This window comes from Ascaphus truei, chromosome 1 (assembly GCF_040206685.1).
Source record: "Ascaphus truei isolate aAscTru1 chromosome 1, aAscTru1.hap1, whole genome shotgun sequence".
Classification (NCBI taxonomy): domain Eukaryota; kingdom Metazoa; phylum Chordata; class Amphibia; order Anura; family Ascaphidae; genus Ascaphus; species Ascaphus truei.
This window is the reverse complement of record NC_134483.1, coordinates 507006293-507031906: the sequence shown is the minus strand read 5'-3', so window position 1 is coordinate 507031906 and position 25614 is coordinate 507006293. Positions and strand designations below refer to the sequence as shown.

The window sequence follows — 25614 nt, the reverse complement described above, 5'->3', positions numbered from 1 at the left end:
CTGATACACACGCAGCCACTGACACACGCAGCCACTGACACACACACACTGATACACACACAGCCACTGATAAACACACACACGCAGCCACTGACACACACACACGCAGCCACACAGAGACACTGCTACACACACACACACTGCTACACACACAGAGACACTGCTACACACACACACACACACACACACAGACACTGCTACACACACACAGACACTGATACACACACACACAGACACTGATACACACACACAGACACTGATACACACACACACACTGATACACACACACTGATACACACACACTGATACACACAGACACTGATACACAGACACTGATACACAGACACTGATACACACACACACTGATACTGATACACACACACACACACACACACAGCCACTGATACACACACACTCTGATACACACACACAGACACTGATACAGATACACACGCACACAGCCCCTGATACACACACACACACACACACACACACACACACACACACACACACACACACACACACACACACTCGCTCTCCCCTATACATACACAGACACAAACAGTGAATTACAGGCAATGACGGATGTGAGTGACTGGAGGGGGGGGGCAGGGACTGGGTGGGTGGGAGGAGGGGGGAACTGGGTGGGTGGGAGGGGGGACTGGGTGGGTGGGACTGGGTGGGTGGGGAGGGGTACTGGGTGGGAGAGGGGACTGGGACTGGGTGGGTGAGGGGACTGGGTGGGTGGGGGGACTAGGACTGGGTGGGTGGGAGGGGGGACTAGGACTGGGTGGGTGGGAGGGGGGACTGGGTGGGTGGGAGGGGGGACTAGGACTGGGTGGGTGGGAGGGGGGACTAGGACTGGGTGGGTGGGAGGGGGGACTGGGTGGGAGAGGGGACTGGGACGGTGGGAGGGGGGACTGGGTGGGTGGGAGAGGGGACTGGGTGGGAGAGGGGACTGGGACTGGGTGGGTGGGAGAGGGGACTGGGTGGGTGGGAGGGGGGACTAGGACTGGGTGGGTGGGGGGACTAGGACTGGGTGGGTGGGAGGGGGGACTGGGTGGGTGGGAGGGGGGACTTGGACTGGGTGGGTGGGAGGGGGGACTGGGTGGGTGGGAGAGGGGACTGGGTGGAAGGGAGGGGGGACTGGGACTGGGTGGGACTGGGTGGGGGAGACTAGCACTGGGTGGGTGGGAGGGGGGTCTGGGACTGGGTGGTTGTGAGAGGGGACTGGGACTGGGTGTGAGGGGGGACTGGGACTGGGTGGGTGGGAGGGGGGACTGGGACTGAGTGGGTGGGAGGGGGGACTGGGTGGGAGGGGGGACTGGGTGGGAGGGGGAGGGGGGACTGGGAGGGGGGACTGGGACACTTGGGTGGGAGGCAGTGACTGGGTGGGTGTGTGGGAGACGGTGGGTGAGTGACTGGGTGGGTGGGTAACGGTGGGTGGGTGACAGTGACTGGGTGGGTGAGTGACTGGGTGGGTGACAGTGACTTTGACAGTGACTGGGTGGGTGACAGTGACTGGGTGGGTGGGTGACAGTGACTGGGTGGGTGATAGTGACTGGGTGGGTGACAGTGACTTGACAGTGACTGGGTGGGTGGGTGACAGTGACTGGGTGGGTGGGTGACAGTGACTGGGTGGGTGGGTGACAGTGACTGGGTGGGTGAGAGTGACTTGACAGTGACTGGGTGGGTGGGTGACAGTGACTGTGTGGGTGGGTGACAGTGACTGGGTCGGTGGGTGACAGTGACTGGGTGACAGTGACTGGGTGGGTGACAGTGACTGGGTGGGTGGGTGACAGTGACTGGGTGGGTGGGTGACAGTGACTGGGTGGGTGACAGTGACTTGACAGTGACTGGGTGGGTGGGTGACAGTGACTGTGTGGGTGGGTGACAGTGACTGGGTCGGTGGGTGACAGTGACTGGGTGACAGTGACTGGGTGGGTGACAGTGACTGGGTGGGTGACAGTGACTGGGTGACAGTGACTGGGTGGGTGGGTGACAGTGACTGGGTGACAGTGACTGGGTGGGTGACAGTGACTGGGTGGGTGGGTGACAGTGACTGGGTGGGTGACAGTGACTGGGTGGGGTGACTTACCTTGAGGCCGGACGCTTTCCCCTGCTGCCCCCGATATCCCCTGCTGCCCGGGACGGGAAGTGGGCTTGGGGGCACGGGAGGTGGGCTCGGGAGGGGGTGGCACGGGAGGTGGGCTCGGGAGGGGGTGCCCCGGGAGGTGGGCTCGGGAGGGGGTGCCACGGGAGGTGGGCTCGGGAGGGGGTGCCACGGGAGGTGAGCTCTGGAAGCGGGTCGCGGGAGGAAGCGGGCCGCAGAGGAGATAGTACTTCCACCTCCGTCCCACGTTGGGAGCGGGGGGGAGGAAGGGAGCGGTCCCTGCTTGCCCTGCGCATGCGCGCGGGACCGCAGGGGGAATCGCTGCTATTTTTTTTTAACTCGAGCGGCGGGAGGGGGGGCTGGGAGGAGACTCGAGCGGCGGGAGGGGGGGCTGGGAGGAGACACCGCGCGGCCAGCCTCGCTGCGACCCGGCAATTTTGGTGCCGTGGCCCGGTGCCGGGTCGCGACCCACCATTTGGGAAACGCTGCACTAGAGGTTTTTAATATTGATGACTTTATTTTATGTACATCGACACATATTGTATATCTGTTGGAGTGTGCATGCGGATACCAATATGTAGGCAGAACCAAACGTAGCCTTAAAATCCGTATCCAGGAACATGTCCGAAACATTAAAATTGGGTTTGACAAACATAGTGTGTCAAGACACTTTTCATTACATCATGGTAAAGACCCTTCTAGTCTTACTTTCAAGGGGATTCAGTTTATTCCAGTTAATAGAAGAGGGGGAGACAGAGTCAAAACATTATCCTCTAAGGAGACTTATTGGATACATAAGCTAGATACCATGTCCCCCAAGGGGCTCAATGAGGATGTGGATATTTGGGCATTATATTAAAACCTCCAGCCCACGTCCTCATTAGATTTAGTGATAAGGCACTGCTATGTGTTTCCTTCTCCCTGCTGTAGCTTACCTGCTATTTCTAGTTATATATATATATATATATATTTTATATTGCTTAAGGAATTTATGATGTCTATTTTAATCTTTTAATATACTAATAATGTGTTTCTTTTTATTCCAGCATGGTTTTATGTTCATGTTAGGTTTTGATTATATGCTAGTGTTTTTTTATATATGTGATTGTTCATTTGTTAATAAAGTTGTTGTTTTAAAAGTAGAAATAAATCTTCCCTAATACTTTGACCATAGCTCAGATGATTGGTCTAACTCTAATTGTTTGACCAATGAGACATCTCTGAGAGGTATTTAAGACCTCTGGGTAATGGCCAAATTATTCCCTGAAGAAGTAGTTAGATCTACGAAACATGTTGGATGTATTAATGCCATAATTTTGCCTATATTCATCCTTTGGATTTGTATCACTATCAGCTTATATTGGCTGCCACCGTGCTAACTGAGCGATCTCTGCGCCGGTAAGAGACTGTAAGGGACTCTCCTTCTTCCTCCCTATTGATTCCTCCATTGCCACGAGAACTGTGACGTCACTCCGCTATACCACATGACGGAGCGGCATCGTGGCACGCTGTGTAAGCCCCTGCAGTTGCGGAAGTGTTTGCAGAGCAATTCCAACAGCTCTGGACTGCCCTAAGATCATAGCAGCTGGGAAAAGCAGCAAATCTACACAGGAGAGACGGGGGACTGTAGGGGAATTCCCCTGGAGGCAGTACAGTATATCGCCGGTTGAGGAGCGGTCCCACTAAGTGTCTGAATCTGCAGTATTACCAGGCTGCTTGAAAGGAATCCCCTTGTGAGCAGCGTCCTGCTGTGTGAGGAGTGCATGAAGGATCCCATGCCCCAGAACCATCATAGAGGCTCCTGCAGAGACAGCTGAGTGCCAGACCGTCCTGTTTTACAGCTACAGAGTGGTAACCAGTGTGTTATGCACTAAATGCACATGTTATTTTTATCTGATGTACGCAGATTTATTACCCCTTTAACATTGTAATACATTCTATTACTTACTTCACTATTTGGCGTTGTGCGCTGTTTTCTTTTTGTTTACAGTATACACATAACTGCACTAATTTTTTGTTTTCTTGTCTTTTCAGAAAAAAAAGGATGGCCTGGGAGAGAGGGGGGTATTGTGTAAAGTCTAAACTGTTTGTATTTTAGATACTGTACACTTAACTGTACAGTCATGATGTACACAAAACCTCTCCTCTCAATGAACTACTGTACTGTACACAGAATGAGGAAGATGATAGACAGAAAAAATTATATTACTATATATACATATTATATATTATAATTAATTAATATTATTATCAATGTGCATTATTCATGATTATCCACCTGCCCTCAATTTCCATCTGACAGAAGAACTTAATAAAGACTGCATTACGTATTATTCATGATTATTTTTATATTTTTTTTTTGTTCCGGATAAAATAAGTATTTATTTACATTCATGATAATCATAATCATAATCATTGACAACAACCCCTCCACCCCCCTACAGTACACCAAAGAAAAAGAAAGAATGACAAAACAACATGAATCAGTTAATGGTTTTTTTAACTCTCAATTCTCACAGTGCTGTGCAAATCAGATTTACACATCAAATTCGAGAAGGGATTTCCCAAAGCATTACCGTAAACAAAGCCTCAAAGGGTTGGGGGTTGTGTGAGTCATGCGCAGTAATCAGCAAGCTCCCATCTCAAAGAGGATTATACGCAGGCGCAGTGAGGTGACGCTCGGCTAGGGACGGATTAAAAAAACAATGGCAAGCTTCAGAAAATGAATGACTCTGTGGAGATGTCTGTCGATAAGAGTTTCAAATCCTTGAGCGAGCCCTGTGTGTGTGCATGGGGTAGTGGGGGAACATGGTACAGCTGCATGAAGGATTACTGAAGCTGTGCAGCAATTCAAAGAAATGACATAATTTCAAAAGGCAGTTAATCATAATAATAATATGATCCGTACACCCCCAAATACAGTACATAAAAAGCACACAAATCAACCATGTGCAGTCAAACGCACAGGGTCGCAGTCAAAAGCTACAGCACAGATTGAATATCGTAATATCAAGATGATTTTGCAGGCTTGTGGAGGAAATAAAAATGAGGAGAATTTTTTTTTTTTGTGTCACTCACTCAAGCTGTGGTGAATTTACAGGTGCATGCACAGTAATCATCAGCTGTGAAGCAGGAATGTGATTGAAACCGGAAAGACACACATTCAAAGCAATGGTGTGGGAGAGGTGTACTGCACTGTAGAGAAGATAAGAAGTTGAAATACCCTGCAGTGCAGTACATTATCCTGTGTGTGTGGGGGCGAGTGAGGGGAGAGCGCTGTATATGCCGAAATGTGATACTGTTACAGTACACGCCTATGCGTTTCAACAATGTTCAAAGGAGACATACAGCACTGCACATGCATGTATAAATATGCAAATTTACAATTACTGCGTGGGCACACGCAGACTGTGTACAGACGTAGGTTGAACTGCTAAAGTATTAGACTTTGAAGACAACAGCTCGCGAACGCCCCCCTGAGTTTTTTGACGGTATAGCAGTATTGCAGACAGCGATAATAAAATGCTAATATTACGAGCGCCAAAATAACGCTATTCACTCCGGACCAAAAAAAACCTGCATCTGCCCGCGATTATCAGAGCGCCGCGGATCCGGCCGCATTAGGATAAAGGCGGCCACCACTGTACATTTAAAAATACCATTAGATATATTGTATTGTAAGAAATGAACATGAATAAGTAACAGGTTACATTGCATTGCACCTACTATCATTTCTGTGGATTATTGCAACCAATGCTAAAACTCAAAATCACCGGCCACAATGCATTCACGGGTAAACTGCGAGCAGCAAAAAATGATCAGGGTTGCATACTAAACAAGAGACAAATGTGCCAGTAAATGATGCTATATCTGTATATCAAAGTAAAAGTGGTGCAATTCTGAGGCAAAAACAAACAGTACCAGATCCATCAAAGAAAACATTTTAAAACATTTTTAGAACAGAGTTTTTTTTATATGCCATGAAATAGTCAACCTAGCAGCTGATATACAACAGGGGTGGCCTTATGGTTTCAATGGGGGAAAAAAAAAAAACAGACATAAGAATTATGAAAATCAGAATTCAACAGAGATGTGTTTTGGATCAAACACTTGAATTTTCATCTTTCTACACCAGTGACATCTCTGGGGGAAAACCTATGATATGGTAATCTACTGTACAGGGGTTTCTGTTTTATCCTGTTATTTTAAGAAACTTCTGTATTTACTGTAATTGTATGTTCTTGTATTTATCTTTTTCTGTAATCTGAAACACCATATTTTTATATATTAAACTATTTTTTAATAAGTAATGCTTTGGGTCTCTGAATCAACTGTTGCATGCTCTGGAGAGTATATACATTTTCATAAACATTTTACAACAGATTTGAGTGTTAAGTGCATAAGTTTTCCATAATAAAACAGGGACCCGAGACCCTGGCAGCTATATTAATTTACATTTTGTGCATAATTTCTCAGGTTGTGACAGCGTAGATATACTATTGCAACTAAGGGGTTAATAATAACTAATTGAAAGTACCCTGCTGAGGAGAAAGGGGAGTTGGCTAGAGTACAGGTAGCCTTGATTATTAACCCTGGTTGCATATCTAAGTAACATGCTCACTTGTGTGCTATTCATGACAGATGGTATATGGGGACAGATTAAAATGGAGATATTGTTCACTTGAGGGACCTTTGCAAAGGTGCAAAGTGTGCTGTGTATTAACCCTAGAACCGTATGCAGGTCACGTGTGCACAGGTGTGCTGTACGTGACAACATGGTACAGATCTTTTCTCCCAGGAGTTGCACCACTTTTGCCATAATATTTATGCCCCCATAGGCTTTGCCAATATTAGTATAGTTCCCTCCCCCAAATAAGGAGTGGAACAAGACTTCCACTTTTAGAGCTCAGTGTCACAATTGCTAAACTGACAAAATACAACTTTTGTTTTTGAACATAGAATAATCTAATAGCTTGTAGATACCCCTTATGTTGAAGCTTGCCTTCTGCAATATGCAATGGATAGTATTCCAAATATACACTAGAAACAAAATCAACACATTTAGAGCCTAAGATAGATGTCTAAACCTCAGCTTCAATGGCAAAAGAAAAGAAAATGGAAATAAACAATACTTATGTGATTTAGCAAAAAGGTATTTCTCTCAGAAGGTAGAAAAATATGAGCATGAGATTGTATCAGCAATGATTATTCAAATAACAGATATATACACATGGTTTGAAAAGAAACATTTTTTCTAACATGTCAATGTGAAATGAAGGTTCAATTGCTACAAGTTGTTCTAGTCACACACACACACACACACACACACACACACACACACTTTTATTTAAAATATGGGTTCACACCGAGTACAGCAAGCTATAAATTTATCGCACACCTTTTGTTCTAGCCACAAGTGATGGATAAGAATGTAAAACGCTGCAGTCAATTAGACCTTACATCATGAAGCTAAAATTAAAAAAAAAGGAACAAACCACTGTGAATACGGTAAAAAAAAAAAAAAAAAAAAGTGTAATGTGATGCATTTAAAATAATAAAATATATTTTGCGTATTTTAGCCCATTCACTCTTGCACCAGAGTACATCCCTCAGGTACATACATGTGGTGCTGTGACAAATGTAAATAAAAAAATATCAAAGAAGGAATTACAGTAGATAGAATTGCTATGAAATGGCACCCTCAGCAATGCCTAGTTTCATTAATCGCTAAACCACTTGTGTGCACATAAGTTTTTTTTTTATTTATTTTTTGTTTTTTTTAGAAGCTCGTTTCATTTGAAAAACGAGATTAAAATACTAAAAATAACTTGGAACATTATCTTTTATTGTTTGCAATCAGACGCAACAATAGAAGAATCGAAGAACGATTCTGTTAGTTTGTGTTTTTTTCTTTGCACAGCTGGACATGTTCTTAGCTCTTCAGCTCCATGAGCATATGGACAAGTGTCTGCAATGCGGGGACACCCGTCAGGATGATTTATAAAAAACCAACATAAGCGTGTTTTTAAATTATCAGAAGTGTCTCTTCTCTTGGCTTCAGGTTTGCGTTTAATCGTTGCCGTTAATGCTTCTTGCCGCCAGTCACGAATGGAAACTCTTGAATTGATCACTGAGAACAAGAATGTATTAACATAAATATTTGTCATGATTAACCATTTACAAACAATGAATTTACTCAATGCCAACACGTTTAATACACATTAAAAAGTTAGCAAAATTAAGTGTGTGTGGTCATTTGTATTGGACAATTGGGTCTCAACAGCTACATTTTTTCAGAAATTCCTTGCATGTACTGTATATTAGGTGAATTCCTTGAAAGACATTTACATAGCTATGCAGCTGTACAGTATGTATGGAAGTTTCCAAGGGAGAAATGGGAAATGATTCAAGTACAATTTTAGTTAAGTGCAAGTAAAGTGGCTGGACCAAGGTCACATAGCCTGTTGAGGGCAAAGAAAGAATGAATTCCCTTTTGAATGCAAATCCAATCTATTAACCAGTTTAACGAAAGAAAAAGGTGCTCAAAAGCGCTCTAACAAAAACCCAGAGCTTAATACATATAATTAAGGGCAAATAAACTCATATAAGTGACACAATGTAAGTGACAATCTATGGTGATCTATAAGGTGCAAATCAATAAAGGGGCTTAGCAAGCACACTCAACCCTTGGTGGGAGACTGTTTCAGAAGTCTTGCAAGTTCAATTCTTTCCAAAAAGGACCAGAGGAGTGACTCTTGCAGCCATGAAAATAGAAAACATTACATAGTACAGCAATGTTTAAATAAGGAATACAGTGATAGTGTAGGGCTCACAAAGGGCTACTCACAATAAAGCAGCCAAAACTGAGCAGACCTCCAATTTATGGGGTGGATGGTCCCTGTGATAGATGCAGCAACTGCCCGCAGACAATCTCCAAGGAAAGAAAAGACCATATAGTGTAGATTGTAAAATATAATGACAAGGCAAAATAAAAATGGAGGCTTACACTTCGGTAGGAATAATACAGCGTGGTTGGCAACAGATACCAGGTACACAGGGGTCGCGATCTCTCCGTGTATCTTGTGGATCTCCGCTGTCTCTATCCACTTCCGCACCTCTACCGGGGTTCGCGTCACTTCCGGCGCGTCATGGAACTCCGGCGTTGGTTGGTACGTCACTCCCGGCGCGTCGTGGAACTCCGGCGCTGGCTGGTGATGATGCGGTCTCGATCTTTTCCTCGGAGCACTGGCTGACCGGACACTCTACGGAGTCTCCTGATGAAGTCGTGTCAACGACGAAAAAAATAGTGTCCTGTCAGCCAGTGCTCTGAGGAAAAGATCGAGACCGCATCACCACCAGCCAGCGCCGGAGTTCCACGACGCGCCGGAAGTGACGTACCAACCAACGCCGGAGTTCCATGACACACCGGAAGTGACACAAAGCCCGGTAGAGGTGCGGAAGTGGATAGAGACAGCGGAGATCCACAAGATACACGGAGAGATCGCGACCCCTGTGTACCTGGTATCTGTTGCCAACCACACTGTATTATTCCTACCTAAGTGTAAGCCTCCATTTTTATTTTGCCTTGTCATTATATTTTACAATCTACACTATATGGTCTTTTCTTTCTTTGGAGATTGTCTGCGGGCAGTTGCTGCATCTATCACAGGGACCATCCACCCCATAAGTTGGATGACTGCTCAGTTTTGGCTGCTTTATTGTGAGTAGCCCTTCGTTAGCCCTACACTATCACTGTATTCCTTATTTAAACATTGCTGTACTATGTAATGTTTTCTATTTTCATGGCTGCAAGAGTCGCTCCTGTGGTCCTTCATGGAAACTATTAACCAGTTTGCCAAGCCACTTTATGTCGTAAAAAATTGGAGAAAACCAAAAACATCTACATCTCATCTAAAGCTGGGTTGCCCAATGCCACTTCTCAAGGGCCACCAACAGGTCAGGCTTTCAGGATATCCCTGCATCAGCTTAGGTGGCTCAATCCATATTACTGAGCCACCTGGGCTGAAGCAGGGATATCCTGAAAACCTGACCTGTTGGTGGCCCTTGAGACCTGGCGTTTGACACTCCTGATCTAAAGCTATTTCTTAAGTAAGAGGAAACCGGTGTTAACAGTATTTCCATATGCATGTGAACTGCGGCTTGAATTTTCTATTTTTACTTTCTCAGAGAAATGTACCGTGACAATTATCCCCAGGTCCCCTACCTGGCAGAACATAGGACAGATAACAATTTAACATGACCGACAAGTCTGATGATGACTCAGCAAGAGAAAAACAGTAGAAATAATGAACAATAAAAGGCATGGAGGGTTGACAAGTACAGCTAAAGAGGGAAAGAGGACAAAAGAAGGTACAGTACTTAAACATATTGCTGTATATAGTTTCCTTCCAACACTACACCCCCAGCATAAAAACAGCCTCAGTAGTTCTAGTGGTAAATAGCTTTTCCTCAAATAAAAATCTTATTTATCCATTAGGGGCCTAGTAAATCTACAACCTACCTTGAAATACTTGATGATTGTTCCTAAGTAGAGTCTGTAATCCTCCACATTCATTCTTTAACCTTCGTAACACCTCCTTGTCCAAATCTTCAGCTACTTCTCTTAAAGTAAGACACCCTGTTAAAGGAAATGACAACACATTATCAAACAATCTGGTTAATCAATAGAACAAAACTCATAACCGAAGCAATTTGCTGAAATGATCAGTTATCGTCTAGTAGTTCAGTGGTGCTCAAGCCTAGTCATCAAGAAAAACATTTTCAGCATACAGGTAGACACAGGTAATTCCATTTGATATTTAGTTCTAATTAATTTCTAATGTCAACTGCTGCATTGTGTCATAATAAGTACTGTACGCCGATGCTGGGGCACAATTATACCATAGTGAAACTTTGCAAGAAGTTCTAATTTTTTTTGGCCAAAAAGTTCTGAAAAATTGGCTGGAACTGGTCTAAATTTTAGCAAATTGGCAAATTTTACTTTCAATAGATTCAAACATTCAGATCCTGAAACATGATTTTTGAAAGAGACACACAAAAAAAAAAAAAAAAGGAGCCCTACAGTATTTCAGGCTATGGAATGGAGTATTTTATTGGGTTAACAGCTTGCAACGCACATCTTTGGCGAAAAAGGGCAAATGTCGCATGGTTTGCTAACTCATGCAAAAAGTTTGCACACCTTTTTATCCTAAGACTTAATGCAACATTGTAGAGAAATGCTGTGCAGTAAGTGATCATTTCTCTTAAATTAGAAAACAATACATGAAGTGATTTTTTTTTTTACCTTTTTACCAACAATTCCATATCTCCTAGTCTCTCCATTTCAAGCAATTAATCTAGCAGAAAATTGAAGAGCAACAACAAAAAAAAAAAAAAACACTTTTTATATCCTAATTCAGGTATCCAATTTATGTTCTTTTTTTAAGATTGGTCAATCTTTTATTATTGCCTTTTTAGATACCTTAGATTTGGAATCTCTTGGCGCACTCGTTTTCTTTTCGTTTTTGCTCTATATACTACCACTCTTGAGTGCTGCCTTGTGAATCTTTTTCTTTTAATACATTTGAGATCCATGTGGGTCTGGGTTATTTTTACCTTTATATAGTTCGGATTATTGTGCATTATATTGTTTTATACTAAAGTTCCCTCACACAATGGCAAGCTTCATGTCAGGAAGTGATAGATTAATTAAGAGAAGGAAAAATCTAATTGGGGGCAGACAAAATAATACAACTACAATAGTAGAGGAAGATGTCTGATTTATCCTCTGAATTTACTAGACTTGAGAATTTCCTGAAAATAGAGGCACGCCATTGGTGGGATGTTTATTATTTAAAACAATATCTAAATGAGGGAAGAATCCCAAGGGGACTTAGACTTCTAAAGAAATCAACCTTTGATGATTCAGAATTCACTAAGTCCTGGAATGAAATTCTAGGTGTTTGTTCTTTTGCTCTCATTAGACTACTTGTTACCCACTATATAGAGAGAAGATTTTGGAAAATATAGCAGAAGAGATTGATCAGCTCCAGGGGGAATTAAAGCTCATTAGTGACACTGTTGAATGTAATGATCTAGTAGAAGCAATAGATATCAAACTAGTGAGATTTGAAGAATTGATATCGAATAAAGATAAGAAGTTTAATAGGGACTTTCTTGATTATAATACAAATAAACAAAGAAACTGGCACCCAAACGAGAAGGAAAGGAGCATTTTAGAGCTCCGAATTTTCTTCCCCAGACAAGGGGAGGGTCCAATCCTAAATATGCAAGGAGGGATGATTATAGATCTCATCATCATCAACATAGGGAGGTCCCTATAGTTTCAAAGACTAGGAGGAATATCGAGGAAAGTACAAACCTAAAAACATCCAGGTATAATCCCTTACCCCAAACTAGGAGAGGATTTGACCTGTCAACTCCAAAAGATCCAGGATCAGATTCTTTAAGACCCTCTTCAGATACATTTAGAACTAATGTAGTTTCACAGAGAGAGGCCAATTTGGGAGCAAAACCAAAGATGAGGTCCGGGCTGTTAGAAACATTTAGAAGAAAGACAAAAAAGGGAAGAAAAACCATCCAGATTTAGAGCAAGGAAAGGACCCAAGATTACAGGAGTCTCAGGAGAAAGAAAAAACGCTTCTAGAAAAACGGAAGAGACAATTAATAGACGCAGAAAGAACTAAAAAAAACTTGAAAGAGAGGTAGCAGAGGGGGCAAGGAAGTTCAAAGAAAGAGACAGTGTAAAAAAGCCAGAGAAACTAAAAAGGGAAGCATTTTCAATCTGTCAACATTTCCACTTACTGTGGAACAAAGTAAGGTTCGAGAGAGGTTTATCCTTTGCTCCCACTAGTGGGCCGGTTTTGTTTGACCTGTTCATTGATCTGCATAGATTTACGAAACAATTAACACTCAAACGGCATTTCTTGAAAAATGGAACCCAAAGTGTTCCAATCTTTGATAGCGCAATACAGGCCAATGAACAGGAATACATTTCATCAATCGTTGTCCTTTTAGAGGAAAATGAAGGACCTATAGAGGCAGGGATTTTGTTGGATTCCCTAGTAAGTTCAGAAGAAACTATACATTCTAATTTAAACCTAGATCGAGTTTTTATCCACCTCAGTCCAAAGGACATAATGTTGAGGTGTTCCATGAACATGTTTTGAAGGATCTTGTGAAACTATGTGAACACCCCCCTAAGAAAACTTTGAATTTAACATATAATGAAACTAAAGCACTGGAAGAATTTAAAAATAATCAAAATATTGTCATTTATCAGGCAGACAAAGGGGGTGGAATAGTGATCCAGAACAAAACTGACTATATGATTGATACCCTCAGAATTCTAGGAGATACTTATTCTTATTCCATACTCAGTGCAGATCCTCTGATTAAATTTCAGTTGAATTACAACTTTTAAAAGGCGGCCTGGAAAAAGGAGCTCTTAAAGCTGAATTTAAATTTCTTAATGTTGAACATCCAAGGACTCCTTTGATGTATCATTTACCAAAAATACATAAAAGTTTAATCAATCCTCCCGGACGCCCAATTATTTTAGGGATAAACTCCATTAAGTCCAATCTTTCGGAATGTGTTGATTCATTTCTCCAAGATCATGTGAAAAATGTAAAAATCATATACAAGATACACGAAACATATCTTGGATCTAATAATGAACCAAAAATGGGCGGATGATCTTTTATGGGTTACTTGTGATGTAACGGCGTTATACACAAGTATTGTACATGAGAAAGGAATTTATGCCGTTGATTATTTTTTAAAACAAGATCCCTTTATGAGTACGGAACGGAGATTATTTATTATAAAAAGTATAGATTTTATTTAAAAAATAATAATTTTTTTATTTGAAGGTAAATTCTACCTACAGACCTGTGGTACAGCTATGGGGGCGAAATTTGCCCCTAGCTTTGCCAATTTGTTCATGGGGAAATGGGAGATTGATAACATTTGGCACAACAATCCCTTTCACAAGAACATTTGTTTTTCTAAACGCTTTATAGATGACCTTTTAATAATATGGAAAGGTACGACAGAAGAACTTTACATTTTTTATACATACCTGAATAACAATGATATTAATTTACATTTTACCCATGAACACAATCCGACAATGATTAATTTTTAGATCTAGTTTTATTCAGTGAAGGTGACAACATTTTAACAAAAACTCATTTTAAGTCAGTTGATTCAAATGTTATCTTGACCATAAAAGCAAAAATTCCAAAGCTTGGATTAACAACATTCCCTATGGTCATCTCCCAAGAATTCACAGAAATTGTACTAAAGACTCCGATTTTGAGGAACAATCTCTTGTATTATATAACAAATTTTTGGCAAAAGGCTACAAAAAGGAAAAACTAGATGTAGCCATGACAAGAGTTAGGGGTCAAGATAGACAGGTTCTTCTAGAACAAGAAACCCTAAAGGGTCAGAATGATTCAGACAAAAAGATACTGGTCTTTTTATTACGAAATTTAATGGGGCCTCAAATGAAATTAAGAAGGTACTTGAGAAACATTGGGGAATCATTTTAAATGATCCCATCATTGGGAACACTTTTAAAGAGAGACCAAAAATTGTATTTAAACGTGCAAATTATCTCAACAATATGTTAGCACCAACTTTGAGAAAAGGTAACAGCAATCAAATAAAAATCAATTCCAAACAATATGTGGTTACCTACATGTCCAGAAGGATGTTACAAATGCGGACGTTTAAACTGTTTGACGTGTAAACATATTATCAATAAGAGCAATCAGTTTATGTCTAAAGTCACAGGAGAAACATTCAAAATCAAACAATTTATGAACTGCAACACTGAATATGTCATTTATTTGCTCACTTGCCCTTGTGGCTTACAGTATATAGGGCGGATAAAAAGGAGTTTAAAAGAACGCTTCACTGAGCATTGAAGAAATATTTTAAAAGGTTTTTTCGGCCATGGGGTCTCTAGACATTTTTTAACCACACAGAGTATCGATGGACTTTCTGTCAAAGGTATAGAACACATTAACAAAACCAGTATGAGAGGTGATAGACTCCTAAGGCTTAGGAAACAGGAGACATACTGGATTTTTAAATTACAAACATCTAGTCCAGCGAGTCTCAATGAAGATTTAGATCTTTTAGCATTTCAGTAAATATTTGTGGATCCATTCAATATACTTTTTATACAATATATTTTATATTTTTATGTACAAAATTAACTTTATCTATTGTGGGCATATATGCACCTGTTTCTTTGCATTGTGTGTGTGTGTGTGTGTGTGTGTGTGTGTGTGTGTGTGTGTGTGTGTGTGTGTGTGTGTGTGTGTGTGTGTGTGTGTGTGTGTGTGTGTGTGTGTGTAGATATATAGATCTATATATCTACAGAAAAGACAAACAGAAAACAGGCGCACTCATAGTGTAGTAAAGTTTACAAAATGTATATGGAGTTGGTTGTATAAAAATTACACTGAAACATAACAGGAATAAAAGCCTTCATGAGTAAAACTGAATCGCCAGCCGTGATGCAGGATACCAGCCGCTTCGATGTAGCCGTCTAGTGTGGAGGAGAAACAACAGCTACTGCGGTGTACTCCGTGTACCGGAAGAGGTAAGAAGCATCTCTCCACTCCAAGCCCTTCGTCACTGCATTGGGTCTCTGATCACAATCTCGCGAGATTTCAATGACGTCACTGGGCTCTCCGGATAGACTGCGGCAACCCCCGCAAGGATAGCAATGTATACGGCTATGCTTGGTAATTTAATACCGGATAGAAATAGTCCCGTAGGTGAGATAGCATAAATGCAATAAAACTGGACAGAATAAAGTCCACAGAACACACCCTACGTGTTTCGTCTTCAAAAGACTTAGTCAGGGGATAATAGCATAGATGTGAAGCATATTTTTATAGTCAGTTTGACCAATCAAACAACAGAAGAGCTAAATACAAAATGGATATCAGATGTGTGGTTGGGAATTAAATTAATCCCTATAGATACTGGTATACATACACATTAAATGTCAAAAAAGAATTTAATAGCATTATATATATATCAATACAATGGAAAAATATAGAAATATATATATATAATCTTATAGTATAACCATACAAAATCAACAATTAAGGTGAAAATTGATTTGAGTATAAAATGTAAGCATTAAACATTGGCTAAACAGATGTATTCAAATAAACTTGTAGATTCATATATTAGTTTGTATGTGTGATGGTGCTCTGAAAGTGCTGGGACCATATATAATGGAAGGGAGTATAGGCTGGGTATATAAGTGAAATAATAGTACTGAACCTTTAAGTGGGCATAGGATACCCTGAAGGTTGGGGTGGGTTGTCCAAAGACACCCCCCCTTCCTCATTGGGTTAGCCCCAGGTATTGTACTCACGTATTGTTCTTCCCAGAATCTCCCTTCCAAAGCGTGCAGCTGTTCGTGTGAAAGTTCCAAAGGCCAGGGTGTGCAGCGCACAGCAAGGATGATAAGAGCAGGTCTTGCAGTAAAAATCCTTTATTTGTAAATCATCTGGATGTGGGACAGCAGCAAACTTCAACGCGTTTCGTTCAGAAAGAACTTTTTCAAGAAGTGCTGTATACTTTAAAATCATCAGTTTAAATGCAGCTGCCCGCCGGGTTTTCGCGCCAATAGTGACGTCATTGCGTGTCATCAGACCAATGGGAATCGTGCATGCCGCGCATGCGCCGCGCGCCAGAGCATTCTGGGAGTCCCCGCAAGCCCCAGCCGCGCTCATCACGATCGGTACGCCTCTCAGGACGGCCTCCACACTGAGAGCACGCCTCAGAGAGCCGCGAAGGCTTCCTTCCTACTCCCCGCATCGGCGCATGCGCAGATGCTACCTCCAACTCCCCCAGTGATAAAAAACCTGACATGCGATCCACTACTAACTAGGAAGCATGTATAAACATTAAATTGTATGGGAACATTTACAGGCTGCTGAAAATCACCAGGCAGGCAACTACAAATATAACATATACAAAAAATGAATAAATATATAACTATTATATGAATACAAAATTAATCACAAAATAAATAATTATATACATTTGGATAAATCTTTAACAAAAAAATGTATAATGAAATATTAACAAAAAATATTGAGAAAAGAATATATAAAAAAAGTATAAGAAAACAGCTGTTTCGACCTTTATGGGTCCCATCAGTGTGGGGTTGGTAAACTGGGTATGCAGAGAAGCTAAAGGATGGGGTTTACCATACTGAGTTAAGTTATGGTGAGTAAAAAAAAAGTGACAAAAACCCTCCACAGCAAAGCAAATGTAAATACAACTGTATGCTCATCTGCATGTCTTAGGCAGGTCTGCAACCCCGCCTTATATTTATATGAGTTTTTTAAAATATCATATTTATATTGCCCCCCCCTCTTTTTTGCACATATTGCTTTTTATCAAAAAACATTTTGTTCAAACCTAAAAAGTATTTTGCGTTTGAGTTTGTTATGTATATTTGTTTGAATATTTACCCTCTTTTACATATTTGCTTGAAATCATCATTACTCATTTTAACCACAGTATTACAGTATTCATGTATTTTAATCTCAATTTTCATTCATTGGTCTGTGACATGAACCAATCCATATACTGTGAGTAGCATCTCAATTTTATTGTATAGATACCCCCTTAATGAATTCTCTTTAAATTATCAAATGAGCATTATAATCGATTAAGTATTCAATCAATTGCATGGGGTATATAAACTGAGTATGCTCTCCAGTATCCCTGACGAAGCCAACTAGTTTGGTGAAACGCGTAGAAGGAGGAGCCAAGGGTCTGCGTTCCCATTTGCCACAGGGGCATTTCTATCACGCACTGCATGTGCGCCCTGTGAGGACATTGCATCTGAATCATTCCACTGCTGGTGTGGAGGAGCACACAGCTGACTACACGGCCGGGAAGGGTCATTACATCATCGCGTCACGTCCGGAAGTGACGTCATACCCGGAAATCCGTGCACGGACCAAGGTCTGAGGAGCGGATTTGGGGGATTCATCTAGCCGGAGCAGTAGCCAGCGGAGGTTTGGTGAGCTCATTGAGCACTGTGGCTCACATCGGCACCCCCTTTACACCCGTTCCCCCTTCCTGTTCTTCCATCGGTGCCTATCAGTTGGTCCTATGACTGCGACCATCACGAGGAGTCTTCACTGCTCCCGTGGCCATTACTCTGACACTCACCAGCAGCAGTCTGCATCATTTGGCACCACTTAGGGCATTCTTCTCACATTGACTCTACACTTGTGTCCATCATTGAATTTTTATTACTTTTAATTTTGCCCATCCCAGTCACTAAAGGTGTTCTTATACCATTACCCAATTGATTGCGCTTCCTTTAACTTTCTTTAAAGAAAAGGGCATTTAAAAAACATGTAAAGAAACATCCCTCACTAGGGAGGGAAGGTTGTACTGGAATGGAGGGACTAGGATAATAAGATTCATCAGAAAGAAAAATGAAACAAAACAAGGTCCCCACGTTACCTGCTTCTAAAGCAGAAATTTCATTATATAGGAACGATGTATTCACGCTCAAACTGTAATATGATGAGGACTTAAATATAGCATACAGATCATAGAAAGCATACTATATCTGTGGAATACAAGGCAACCCAGTGAAGCCTGTTTCAATAACCATAGAGTTACACATAATATTGGTGTAGCATCAAATTATAGCAGCAAAAACCTTTAGGTATGCTGGAGGGTGAATATAGATTGCTGCGGAATATCACAAATTCAGGAAACACAATACTTACCCATGGTCCTAGCCATGGTGTTAAGATAACATCTGCTTCATTTAATCAGGGCACTAAAATCTTCCTTGTATCATTCCAATTTTAGTATGTGTGCTGCTAAAGTCTCGGAAACATCCTGAACTATGATTGCTGATGACTTTCCATGGCATTAGTCTGCCGCGCCAACTAGAAAGCAACCCTAGTGAGGAAACGGTGCTTGGGTGAAAGCAGAGCAGTACACAGACTGCAAGTGGGCGAGCTTATCACTAGAGGCTGGAAGGCAGTTTGATTGTAAAAACAACCCCTCTGAGGAGTTTAACCTCATGACGGGTTGGACAAAAATAAGTCATGTGAAGAGCAGAGAGCCTTGAAGGGGCTGATTGAACCTGATTTATTGGAAGTTTTGTCTTATCCCCAAGCTGGATGAGGCTTAATTCACCATTCATTTGATCTGGCGTAGTAAAGATGTAAGAATCATTTGTTTTTTGTTCTCTCTACATTTCTGATCGACCATGTCGCATCATATTTCTCAGTGAAGAAAAGTTATGCACTGAAATGCTTGATGCCTTTGAAGAGATATTTCACTTTGGTATATTGTAAGGTAAACACTAATAATATTCAAGTACATCGTCGTCTCACAAATATACCTCAAGTCTGATCCAAACTGATCATTTCATGATGTTCTGAGGCCTTGCAAATGAGTACAGTATGTACAGCACAACCCCATTATAACGTGATCCGTTACAACGCGAATCCGCTTATAACGCGATGCAAGTGTGGCTCCCAATTTTTATATTTATGAATACTTTACAACACGATTATTAGTATCTTAAATACTTTATTGTACAATGCATACAATTGTACATTATTTCTATCGCAATGTGATTCTTTGGACCCCAAGCACAGCGTTATAAGGGGGTTGAGATATATATATATAGGTTTTCTGGGTATGCATCTCAACCCTGGCTGTGCTCAAAGCTGTGACCATGCAGCAAGCTTAAGCCTATAGGGAACCATGTTAACAATGGTTTAAGTAGAAAAAAGTGGCACTGTGTGCTCATTTGCATGTCATTTCCCAGAATCTCTTGCTGCAGTGGAAGTGCTGTGTGATAATGGTGAAAGGCGGGGTTGCAGACCTGCCTAAGACATGCAGATGAGCATACAGTTGTACACACACACACACACACACACACACACACTATAGTAGGTAGTATTATACCTTTTATTGTGCCCTCTTACTCCCTGTCCCATCTGTCTGTCTGTCTCTGTCCTCAGCTCCAAAGTTGCAAGAGTATAAAAACTTTGTTTATTCAGCAGTTAAGACAGACATCTGGAAACCGTGTAACAATCCAAAATGTTTCGGATCTACATGATCCACTCTCAAGCCAAGCTGAGGGTATTTAAATGGGATCATGATGGGTGTTCCCTCCCAGCCTTGAGAAAGCAGTACGAGTGAAACGTACGGCACGTACGTCGGCAGGTTATGACGTCATCGCGTCAAAGGGGTGGGATATGTGCTGGTGGTCGGAGCGCCTCCTGCACCCAGTAGCTTCAGCTGCATGGCTGTGCTACCGATGGTATCAACTTAACTTTTAGCTATCACCAGACGCACCGAGGCTGATACTAGAGAGCTCCTGGCATGCTGCCAAAGGCGCCCAGCCCCCCACATAGGAGGTATGTCTGGTGTGTTATGAGCAAAGCATTTCGTGATTCCACTCCATGTTAACAGGCACTACTTGTGCACTGTTTTAGATTAATACTGATTCAGTCAATATATTCTCTGACGTGTGTGAGTGTATGAATTTCGCGAATCTACCACAATCCATGTTAACAGGCAGTACTTGTGCACTGTTTTAGATTAATACTGACACTGATATGGTGTGTATGTGTGTGTACAACACTCACGCACCGCACTAACACCAAGTGGCTTATACATATAGAGAACCACCATGAACAGGCACGGCTTTTGGCATTGTTTACACAGATAACTGACTCTGTGGGCTGTGTTACCGATATAGGCACAATACCACTAACTTGTGTGTACAATACTCACGTACCATACTAACATCAGTGGTTTTTGTACATAGAGATCCACCACCAACAGGCATGGCTTTTGGCATTAATTACACAGATAAACTGACTGTGTGCTGTGTTACTGATATAGGTACAATACCACCAACCTGTACAAGTAACCAGCTATACCTGTATACTGCTACGTGTATGTGTGTGTACAACACTCACGCACCGCACTAACACCAGGTGGCTTATACTTACAGAGATCCACCACCAACAGGCACGGCTTTTGGCATTATTTACACAGATAACTGACTGTGTGCTGTGTTACTGATATAGGTATAATACCACTAACCTGTACAAGTAACCAGCTATACCTGTATACTGCTACAGTCAGCGTTGATATCGACATGCTGATTTATGCCATACGACATAGTACAAACTAGACACTTACCGTTACCTGTTTTGACCTATAACCATCCTTTGGATCTACTCTACACCACTAGTGTGTTATCGTGCGGCCATATCCCAGACTCTGGGTTTACAGTACAGAGGTTATTGTGGTCTGCTTTGCTCATTTTTAATATTAATTCACTGTACACTGGCTATCATTAGTATATTACTTGACCTATAGTGTTTCCCATATTATTTTATATTTAGAGTTAAGACTCAATTAAAGTTTCTGGTTTTAATTAATTCATTACTCACCCACCTTACTAGGTTCTGATACATTTTGGCTACACATTGGTAGAGTGCTCTCCTTGGGGTTCTACCTCTCTCTGTTTTTTCTATTTGACATTACCCCTGATAGTAGCACCTCCACATAGCCACATCCAGCAAGCAGTAGCGAGGGTATTCCTTCCCCCTCCACTTCCCCTTTTCCCCTCCTTGTGTTTCAATTTGATTATTACACTGTTTCCGGATGTCTGTTAACAGCTGAATAAACCAAATTTTTTTTTTTTTACTCTTGCAACTTTGGATCTGTGGACTTTCTATTTGTGTTACTATTGATACTAGAGAATCGTTGTGTCATTCCTCTGTACACCTTTTTTCTTTTCTGATTTTGCATATCTCATGTTCTCTCTATAGGTGTTTGACCTGGTCCTAATGTTTTTATTTGTATTAACTCAGTGGGACTGGGACAGTAATACTCTATCATTGACCTTGAAAAGGTATCTCGAAAACAAACCAGAACAAAACACAATTTTGAAATCATAAGATTTAAGCGTTGACTGCTTAATACTGTGACTAATCAGAATATGTATAGTTATATCTTTTTATTTTTTATTAGAATATGTTGTAATTCTGAATGAACTCAGGTGTGCTATAAAAACGACATGTTTTGAAAAGCAACTTCACTTACAGTACATGTCTTATGAGTAATATTTGTTCAGATTATTTAAAACCCCAGTAGAAAGGTCAAACTTACTTCCTGTATTCCAGGTGGTTTCTCCTCTGTCAATATATTCGTCCTTTTCTTCTTTACTGGTGTTTAACAATAATTTAGCCACTTGGAGAACAACTTTGTCAATAAAATCTCTAGGAAGTAAAGCACAGTTCCTGATTTGTTCTACTTTTTCCCGTGGCTGGAATCCAGATATCCAGTTTCTAGTTCCTGTTGCTGAAAGAACCCGGCAAGAGTTTGCACTTTCTTCTTCATTGATAAAGTCTGCATGACAATTACTGTGGACAACATTTTCCTTGTTTTTTGTCATACAAATAGATGGCTTGTTACACGGGTTTACAGTGTCAGAATATTGGGTCTTTATATACTGTGTTCTCTGCTCATCAATCAGTGCTTCTTGTGTAGATGGATATGTTCTGGACTTTCCTATAAGGCACACCTATTGAGAAAAAAATTAAAGCAATTATAGGTTTTCTTGAAAGTATTCGGATTTCAAAATGTTAATATACCCACAATACAGGTTATTTCACAGAGGAAACGCTACAATCTTTATGAAAGCCCTATGCATTCGGGAACATATAGATAAATGAAATTAACAGATTCTCTATACACAGAAGGCTGACGAAAAGAAAGTGAAAATGTGCCTTTACAATTACAGCTTTATTAGTATATCTGAATCATTACACAAAGGTTAAAAACAATGTGTAATTCTAATAACAGCACAGTGGATTGAGAACAACTGCAAATGTACTCTATTAATGTTATTGCTTTCCTTCTAATATAAACAGCAAATATGTGGACGAACAGACTACTGTATCTCAAAAGCAAAAGTAAGACAGCCGCAAGCTAGGGTACTGCCACTTCAACGGCTCACTGCCGTCATTTATTCACCTTTACATACAGGTGCAGCAAGCCTTACTGACTTTGGTGCCGCGGTCACGTGAAGGTGGCAGTTGCGGCACTGAAGGACTAACGCTGCAGAGGACCCCATATGGACCCCCCCTCCCCCCCAGCTCAAATGCGCAGACACAGTACCCGACACCATACACTTTTGCTCGTTTGTCTGCAGCGCTGGGGACAGCAAGTCTTGCTACATTTGTAGATGACAGATACACATACACTTGAAAAAAAAAAACTCCCTTTGTCAGATATATTACAGTGTCTCCTTTATACATTCTATCTTCATATAGAATTTTTTATCAAACCCTCTCTTTAAGATCTCTTCCAAAATTATATGCTGTGGTTCATTAGTCTTTACATTTAGAAATGTTGGGTTCATCGTGACCTGGCACTCAGGCTTTGAGGAGTCCTAGTCTTTATATGTAACCACATTGATTGATGGAACCTAAAATTGCATCTGAGATGCTACCTGTAAACAAATCTGGGATATTCCAGTCTCTGGCTGAACATAAAGCAGGGACCCTAGTTCAAATCTGCCTAATTTAAGACCCCCATAATGATTACCTCTCCTTTAAAATATCCATATCAGTGATATCCTCCATTTAAAAACGTGTTTAATTGATCTCCCTTGTCCTGCAAAGTTTGTAGAGCACTACTTTACCAAGAACCACCTTTTTGTTACCATTTCGGAGGGTTATCAAATGTCTCAGTCTCTTCCACGGTTCCTTGAATTGTAGTAGTTTTAATGTTCTTCACATAAAGAGCAACTATTCCACACTTCTTTCCTATTTTGCAATAACCTGGTACTATATCTATATTCTCACAAAAAAAAGAGACCACAGACAAAACAAAGTTCAATATGACGAAAGATTGGTGGTTGGTAGTGTGATGGCAAAGGTGTCCAGGGACCAGTAAAATAAATGTTCAACCCCTGTCATCGTTCCCTGGGGCTCATCTGGCCACCAGACCCCTGGGCTACCCTGTTCTAACATGCCCGGTAGCCCCTAGCATCTGATGTAAAAATGTACTCTTTATTCCTGTGTGTAATGTAACTGCAAGTTAAAAAAAAAAAAAAAAAGTGTTTTGTGCAACAATAAAGCAGAGCCAAAGTCTCTGGACATGCAGGGCTGATAAACATTTTGTGCAGCCCGTATGTCCAGAGAACATTACTGCTGCCGAGTATGGAGGGGGAGGAGAGGTGCACAGACAAAAGTGAGGGTGTTCAGGGGTGGAGAAAATCAGCCCAAAAAGCAAAGCAAATGGCTGCCTCCCCAGCCAGAGCGGCGCCAAACCAGAGGGAGATATCCTGTCGGCCGGGGGAAGTCATTGCAGACTCCTCTTGTAGGCGCTGCTCTCATTGTTTTTTTTTTAATTTCCTGGTGCCTAGATCCCAGGATTACGTTCTGATCTCCCGTGACAGGTAGTATTTGAACTGTGCTATTTTTCTTTGTTGTTGTTGTATTAATGAATGTCTGGCCAGTCACTTTACACAGAGCACCGGATTGAAATTTAAGATTAGCTAATACTCACCAATAATCAATGTAAAAATGTCTCTGTATTTGCCAAAATATTCAAGCCATCCCATATTATTACAATTAGTTTTGGGATTTTAGTTCTCAGACTATGATAATTTGTGCACAAAGTCACAAGACATTTGTTACTACTTTTCCTAAACCATTCCTATGAATGCTTCTGCCTGGAATATTTAGTCCTTCAATTCAGGCTGCATGCCGGTACAGTGGAAATATGTAATACTGTATGGTTCCTTACAGGGGGGAAAGGGGAGAGCGGTAACATTTATCTTTGCTCATTTCTCTGACACCTTAAGCTAATTTAAATACTTGCTCATGTAGGATTACAGATTCTCTTATATAGGCCCATATCTATCCAGCTGCAACTGCTATATCGAATAAACCCTCTGCCCTCCTCTTCCCACCACTATTCATACAATGATGCGTAGATTTGTGTCCTGTTTAAAACTTACACTTTCAAAAACAGATGCTTCACAGGCAGAGTGAACAAACCTTGAGTGGCACCTTTTCGAAATTCTGGTGTAATAATGATTTCATTCCACCGAAAATTACATTAACACTTTTCTTCCCAGTTATCATAGGGACATTAATGTAGCAAAAATGTAAATGACCGCTTTATGGCTGGTATGCCAAGCGATAGTGTGCGTGCGGCCGCACGCGAGGCAATGATAAATACCCGTCTCCCTATGACCGTTTATCCAGTGCCGATGCGCGCGAGCGCACAGCAGACAGCGTTGGCGCGGTAGCTTTGTGGAAATACAAAGACATTTTTATTTTCAAGCGGCTGCCACGTGACACTGTGAGCTAATCACAGCGCGGCCTACCGTTGTGATGCCATGGCCACGCCTCCTAGCC

The 25614-nt window shown here is 41.4% G+C and overlaps 1 protein-coding gene across 1 annotated transcript in view; it reads right to left on the bottom strand.

Annotated features, from left to right (window-relative positions):
• Positions 1–7937: 7937 nt before the first annotated feature.
• Positions 7938–25614, bottom strand: part of TRMT44 (tRNA methyltransferase 44 homolog) — a 58491-nt gene continuing 40814 nt past the window's right edge. The window contains exons 9-11 of the mRNA XM_075570035.1: positions 22352–22766; positions 10635–10751; positions 7938–8243 (exon numbers count right to left, since the gene is read on the bottom strand). Of these exons, the coding sequence (XP_075426150.1) occupies positions 7957–8243; positions 10635–10751; positions 22352–22766 (819 nt within the window). The 3' untranslated portion in view covers positions 7938–7956. The remainder of the gene's footprint in view (positions 8244–10634; positions 10752–22351; positions 22767–25614) is intronic.